Source organism: Babylonia areolata, chromosome 18, assembly GCF_041734735.1.
Source record: "Babylonia areolata isolate BAREFJ2019XMU chromosome 18, ASM4173473v1, whole genome shotgun sequence".
In the NCBI taxonomy this organism is placed as follows: Eukaryota; Metazoa; Mollusca; class Gastropoda; order Neogastropoda; family Buccinidae; genus Babylonia; species Babylonia areolata.
Genome location: NC_134893.1, coordinates 61,112,972 through 61,120,471, shown reverse-complemented (window position 1 = coordinate 61,120,471; position 7,500 = coordinate 61,112,972). Strand labels below are relative to the sequence as shown.

General features: G+C 45.8%; 1 protein-coding gene across 2 annotated transcripts in view; it reads right to left on the bottom strand.

Moving 5' to 3' along the window:
* The window catches only part of LOC143292972 (EF-hand calcium-binding domain-containing protein 6-like), an 83,164-nt gene that overhangs the window by 49,851 nt on the left and 25,813 nt on the right, over window positions 1-7,500 (bottom strand). For both annotated transcript variants that reach the window (XM_076603700.1, XM_076603699.1), the window contains exon 2: window positions 2,080-2,180. In XM_076603700.1, the coding sequence (XP_076459815.1) occupies window positions 2,080-2,180 (101 nt within the window). The remainder of the gene's footprint in view (window positions 1-2,079; window positions 2,181-7,500) is intronic.

Genomic DNA, 7,500 nt, shown 5'->3' with positions numbered 1-7,500 from the left:
TCACATGTCTAACTTCCCAAACATCCCCCGCTCTCGCTCTGTCTCCCTCCCCCTCCCCCTCTCTCTTCCCATCTGAGTTCTGTTGTTTTTTTCTGTCTGTCCCACACAGGCCTAACTTCCCACACAACCCTCGCTCTCTCTCTCTCTCTCACTCTCTCTGTCTGTCTATCTCTGTCTGTCTGTCTATCTCTCTTCCTCCCTCCCTTCCCCTTTCTTCCCCATTCCTTCTCTGTCTCTCTCCCCACCCCCATCCCACCCCCGCTCACGCGGTGGCAATGATTATATCTTTGTGGTGGAATAGAAAAAAAAACTTATTTAACGAAATCTCTTCTGAGGAGGAAGGCGTCAGAATGGTTAAGACGTTCATCTGCCAATAGAGAGTCCGTGAGGGTCTTGGTTCGAATCCCGCTCTCGCCCTTTCTCCAAAGTTTCACTGTAAAATCAAGCTGAGCGTCTCGTCATTCGGATGAGATGATAAACCGAGGTCCCGTGTGGAGCACGCATTTCGCGCACTGAAAAACATCCTGTGGCAACGAGGGTGTTGTCTCTAGCAAAATTGTATGAAAGAAATCCACTCTGATAGATACGCAAATATAAAGCAAGCACTCAAGGCCTGACAAAACGCGTTGGGTTATGCTGCTGGTCAGGCATCTGCCATGTGATGAAGCGTATATGGATTTTCCCGAACGCAGTGATACCCCCTTGAAAAAGTGAAATTGATCTTCCGTAAATTCTCACCAGCTGCCAACTCCATCTGTTGTCTACTATACATTTTTTCTTTGGCAGAACAATGAAAAATGTTTTCATTAATTTTCAGTTTCTGGCAGTGTCTTGAACAGCACTGATGGGGTGTTTCTGGGCGAGGTTCTCTGTGCTCAGTATCAACATGAGGGAAGAGTTCTGTGCCCTTTACCAGATTGAGAGTGACGCTCTATGTTTATTGTCGTTAAACCGCTCTTTGTCTCCTACAGGTCACATATGGTTTTGTTTTTGATTTTGTTTTTTTAATGGCGGTTTTGATGACGAATCATCAAAATGCTCTCTCTCTCTCTCTCTCTCTCTCTCTCTCTCTCTCTCTCTCTCTCTCTCTAACGACAAGATTTAGACTAGGTATATCAGAATTGACAGTGCATCACTTTAGATACAGAAGTTTTTGTGCAAATGAGTTGGTCTGTCCTTTATGTCATGAAGCCCAAGAAAACAAGGTGCACTTTGTTCTTTGCTGCCCAGCACTAAAACATGTTCGTCAAATATTTATAAAACCTAAGTACTACAAGCATCCCTCTCTGTTCAAGTTAAATTTGTTAATGTCGTCAAGCAATACCAATGACGTACATAATTTTTCGGTATTCTTAAATAAGGCATTCAAATTAAGAGAAATTGTTACTTCGTAAAACAGTTATAATGTATTTTTTGTTGTCTATATATTTACACGGATACAATGCACGGTTTGTTGTCTGTATTAAAGCTTATTTGCTTATGTGTTTTCGTTGAGTTGTATTATGTTTACGTATACCCCCTTCACTAGGGGCTGTGGCCTGATTGTGAATAAACCATTCTCTCTCTCTCTCTCTCTCTCTCTCTCTCTCATCGCGTGTGAAAAACAATAAAATAAAAAAACAACTCAAAATTACTTAATCAGAAGTCGGGTGTGGGGTGTGTGGGAGGGGTGTGAAGTGTGTGTGTGTGTGTGTGTGTGTGTGTGTGTGTGTGTGTGTGTGAATCAGAATCACATTCATTTGTCATGAAAGACAAATATATATATATATATATATATATATATATATATATATATATAAATGTTTACAGACACAACAAAACCGACCATACAGTTTTTGGTGTGTGGGTTAAAAGGGAGTGTGTACTTTGAAGCATTCGAACATGAATTGTGCAAATCCAGATGTTACAGGGATGCACATATGACTTACTACATAATTGTTATCGAAGTTTAAATGTTTGTTGTTGTGTGTGTGTGTGCGTTAGTGAGTGTGTGTACACGTGAACGTGTGCTCACGCGGGTGTTTGTGTATGTGTGCGTGCATTCATGTATGTATATTGACACAGCATCCAAATGCTTACCTCGTCGATTTCCAAACGAGACTGGGTAGAGGCCCGAGACATTCGGCTGGAGGCCCTGCTGGGAGGAACGTCCGCCCTGTCCGCCATCCCTGCCCGGCTTCCTGCACACACACACACACACACACACACACACACACACGGTTGATTTTCATAACACTAACTTAGATAATGGTATGTCTGAAACGTGAATAATAAAAGCTTGCCAAATTTGAAGAACAACAAATCACTGGGCTTGGATAGGATCAGAAATGAGACAATTAAAGCTCTCTTATCAGACTTACTTCCAACAATAAACACCACACTGAATTGTTTTGAAAAATGGGTGTTACCCAGATCTAAGGAAAAATGGTCTTCTATCCCATTTCATAAAGAGGGCGATGAGTCAACCCAAATAACTACAGAGGGTTAACTGTCAATTGCTTGATCTAACCGATTTTCACGCTCTGGCCAGCTAATGCTGTGACGGAACCAGTTCAGCCAACCAGAACTCTGAGCAGTGCATCATAAAGATGAACACTGACTTAGAGGAACGATGATGCCACGAAAAATGTTATTTAACAAGATACACGCAGTTGCTTCCCATAGAAATAATCATACACTCCACACGTCTAAATATTGCATATACATGTCGAACTGTTTGCGCTTTCGTCCATGCTTCTAACACATTCGTGCATCATAAGTTACAACACACGCGCGCACTCTCAAACACACAATCGTTCAAAGTGCAACAAAAAATAGATATTATTACATAAACTTAATGAACGCACATTAAAGGAATATCTAAGAGTAAGATAAACGTTTTATCGCCAGCATATGTTGTCGCATATGTTGATTTTTGGCAGTGACCCTCCTGCATGTATTGCAGAAGTGAGGGTTTGCACATACTGTCCCGGCGACAACATGTGCAGGGCGACAATAACATATTGTATTGTTGCAGGGGCGGACAATATGTGCCACAACAACCCTCTTGAAGTGAATTTGAAAGATAAATGCATCAGCTTCATCTAGTAAAATGCCGATAAAAAGAATAAACAGATATGTTTGATATGTTTATTACACAATACGAAACTGGGAACCAAATTTTTGTTGTGGTTTGTTTGCTTGTGTTTTGGGGGATTTTGTGTCAAAAAGTTTTTTTTTAAATGGATTTGGATTCGTATAGAACAACCAGGGGTGCGGAAATGACAAGCTTCTTATGTAGGAATTTTTAAAAAACGCATATTAATTTTGCATCATTCCAGCAAACTTAGCATAATAAGATGGAGAATAACGAACATAAAACATGATTTTTGCAGTTCAACAGTGGTTTACAGCCAGAGATATATCTGTCCATGGTCTCATGGAAATGGCGCAGGGACTCAATAGCTCGTTTCCCAATGGGGACTGGGGCTTTCTGCCAGTCAGTTGGTATGATTCTCTAATGCAACCGGGAAGCATTTGCCCAACATGTAAAAAATGATGAAAGAACAGAAAGGGATTTTCACTTATTTCGCTGTGAAGAATATGCAAATATACGACTACGAGATAAATATAACGCTTTTAAATCATCATTAGCAGAAAGAAGTGACTTCGTTGGTCCACTACAAACTGATAGAAATGATAACATGACTATGATTACTCAGAAGTGTACTGGGGGAACACGCAAACTTGGACAAACAAAATGACACGAACAGAACTACACTGGGCGTGGGATTGGTTTGGATCTGTGTTTTTCTTTTTCCTTTTTGCTTTTTTGTCAACTGGTAAACCCTGTTGGTCGCCACCGAGTACCACTTATACAGGAATGATTTCTTTGTTAGTTATCGTTTGTTTTATTTGTTACTTATGTTTGTTTCTGTTTGATTTCATTTCATATCTAGCGACATGGACACAGAGAGAGAGAGACAGGGACAGAGAGAGAGAGAGACAGGGACAGGGACAGAGAGAGAGAGAGCCAGCGACATGGACACAGAGAGAGAGAGACAGTGACAGGGACACAGAGAGAGAGAGAGAGAGCCAGCGACAGGGACAGAGAGAGAGAGAGAGCCAGCGACATGGACACAGAGAGAGAGAGACAGCGACATGGACACAGAGAGAGAGACAGTGACAGGGACACAGAGAGAGAGACAGTGACAGGGACACAGAGAGAGAGACAGCGACATGGACAGAGAGAGAGAGAGACAGCGACATGGACACAGAGAGAGAGACAGTGACAGGGACACAGAGAGAGAGACAGTGACAGGGACATAGAGAGAGAGAGACAGCGACATGGACACAGAGAGAGAGACAGTGACAGGGACACAGAGAGAGAGACAGTGACAGGGACACAGAGAGAGAGAGACAGCGACATGGACACAGAGAGAGAGACAGTGACAGGGACACAGAGAGAGAGAGACAGCGACATGGACACAGAGAGAGAGACAGCGACATGGACACAGAGAGAGAGACAGTGACAGGGACACAGAGAGAGAGAGAGACAGCGACATGGACACAGAGAGAGAGACAGTAACAGGGACACACAGAGAGAGACAGTGACAGGGACACAGAGAGAGACAGTGACAGGGACACAGAGAGAGAGACAGCGACATGGACACAGAGAGAGAGACAGTGACAGGGACACAGAGAGAGAGAGAGAGCGACAGGGACACACAGAGAGAGAGACAGGGACAGAGAGAGAGAGAGAGAGAGAGAGAGCCAGCGACAGGGACACAGAGAGAGAGAGAGACAGCGACATGGACACAGAGAGAGAGAGACAGTGACAGGGACACAGAGAGAGAGACAGAGAGAGAGAGCCAGCGACAGGGACACAGAGAGAGAGAGACAGTGACAGGGACAGAGAGAGAGAGAGAGAGAGAGAGCCAGCGACAGGGACACAGAGAGAGAGAAAGAGAGAGAGAGAGACAGCGACATGGACACAGAGAGAGAGAGACAGTGACAGGGACACAGAGAGAGAGAGAGAGAGCCAGCGACAGGGACACAGAGAGAGAGAGAGACAGTGACAGGGACACAGAGAGAGAGAGACAGTGACAGGGACACAGAGAGAGAGAGAGAGAGAGAGACAGCGACATGGACACAGAGAGAGAGAGACAGCGACATGGACACAGAGAGAGAGAGACAGCGACATGGACACAGAGAGAGAGAGACAGTGACAGGGACACACACAGAGAGAGAGAGAGAGCCAGCGACAGGGACAGAGAGGGGGAGATAGAGAGCCAGCGACAGGGACACAGAGAGAGAGAGACAGTGACAGGGACACAGAGAGAGAGAGACAGTGACAGGGACACAGAGAGAGAGAGAGAGAGAGAGACAGCGACATGGACACACAGAGAGAGACAGTGACAGGGACACAGAGAGAGAGAGAGACAGCGACAGGGACATAGAGAGAGAGACAGTGACAGGGACATAGAGACAGCGACATGGGCATAGAGAGAGACAGGGACAGAGAGAGAGAGACAGCGACAGGGACATAGAGAGAGAGAGAGACAGCGACAGGGACACAGAGAGAGACAGTGACAGGGACACAGAGAGAGAGACAGTGACAGGGACACACACAGAGAGAGACAGTGACAGGGACACAGAGAGAGAGACAGTGACAGGGACACAGTGAGAGAGACAGCGACATGGACACAGAGAGAGAGACAGTGACATGGACACAGAGAGAGAGACAGTGACAGGGACACACAGAGAGAGAGACAGTGACAGGGACACAGAGACAGTGACAGGGACATAGAGAGAGAGAGACAGTGACAGGGACATAGAGAGAGAGAGACAGTGACAGGAACATAGAGAGAGAGTGACAGGGACAGAGAGAGAGAGAGACAGTGACAGGGACACAGAGACAGTGACAGGGACATAGAGAGAGAGAGAGACAGTGACAGGGACATAGAGAGAGAGTGACAGGGACACAGAGAGAGAGAGAGAGACAGGGACACACACACACACACACACAGAGACAGCGACAGGGACACAGAGAGATTGACAGGGACATAGAGAGAGAGACAGTGACAGGGACATAGAGAGAGAGAGACAGTGACAGGGACACAGAGAGAGTGACAGTGACAGGGACACAGAGAGAGAGACAGTGACAGGGACACAGAGAGAGAGACAGCGACAGGGACATAGAGAGAGAGAGACAGTGACAGGGACACAGAGAGAGTGACAGTGACAGGGACACAGAGAGAGAGACAGTGACAGGGACACAGAGAGAGAGACAGCGACAGGGACACAGAGAGAGAGAGAGACAGGGACACACAGAGAGAGACAGTGACAGGGACACAGAGAGAGAGAGAGAGACAGTGACAGTGACACACACACAGAGACAGGGACAGGGACACAGAGAGACGGGGACAGAGAGAGAGAGACAGTGACAGGGACACACACACAGAGACAGTGACACAGAGAGAGAGAGACAGTGAGTAGTTTTCTAGTTGACCTTTTTTCTGTTTTCCTCTTCCCGCCCCCCTCCCTTCCACCACCACCAACACCACCTTCCTCCCCCCATGCCCCCCCCCCTTTTTTTTTAACGTCTAATATCACTGATAGTGAAAAGACGCCAAGCTAAAGAACGAACAGGACAGAGACAGACGTTTCGCCATGGTGTTTGATGAATGTAATGGGACACAAAGAAAGTGCTTCATTGCAAGAGAGAGAGAGAAAGAGAGATTTAAACTTGGCGATGAAGTCATCTCATTTTGCTTGTTTGCTTCTGCTTTGATATTTTGTCCTTTTCATTTTTTCATTCTCTCTCTGTCTTTGTCTGTCTGTCTGTCTGCCTCTCCCGCTCTCTCTTTGAGTGGGGGTCACGTTCCTCATTCTATTTTTCTTTGTTTTGTTTGTTTCTTTACCGTGCCTTCTTTTGTTCTTTCTTAACTCAGAATGGGGGAAAGACAAACAAGTTACGAATCTGTGCATGCGAGTGCGTGTATGCTGAGTGAACACATGCACGCGCGCGTGTGTCAGTGTGTGTCTTTGCCAGCAGCACCCTTTCACCTTCACACACATTCACCACACTCTTGTCATTGTTGACGTGTGACGGCGACGTCTGAACGTCTTCAGTTTGACGTCAGTGTGTAGCGGCGCAGTGCTGGCTGTCTTCAGGTTTCAGAACAGCAGGGAACAAAACACGTTGGACTGACAGCATGCAGGGTCATAGTGGACATGGTACTGACGGTGCTTCTGACTGCTGGCGGTAGATGTAGTGTTTGCTGCAGTGCGTACGTGTTTCTTTCTGTGTGTGCATGCCTTCCAAATCTCTGTCACGAACACACACACACACACACACACACACACACACGTGTACACACACACACACACGTGTACACACACACACACCACTCACACTCGTCTCTCATTTCATGAAGATCGAATACGACCAGTGTATTCCTCAGTGTTTAACACTTTTAAGTAAACATGTATTTATAAGTCGACAGGTACTTACAATCC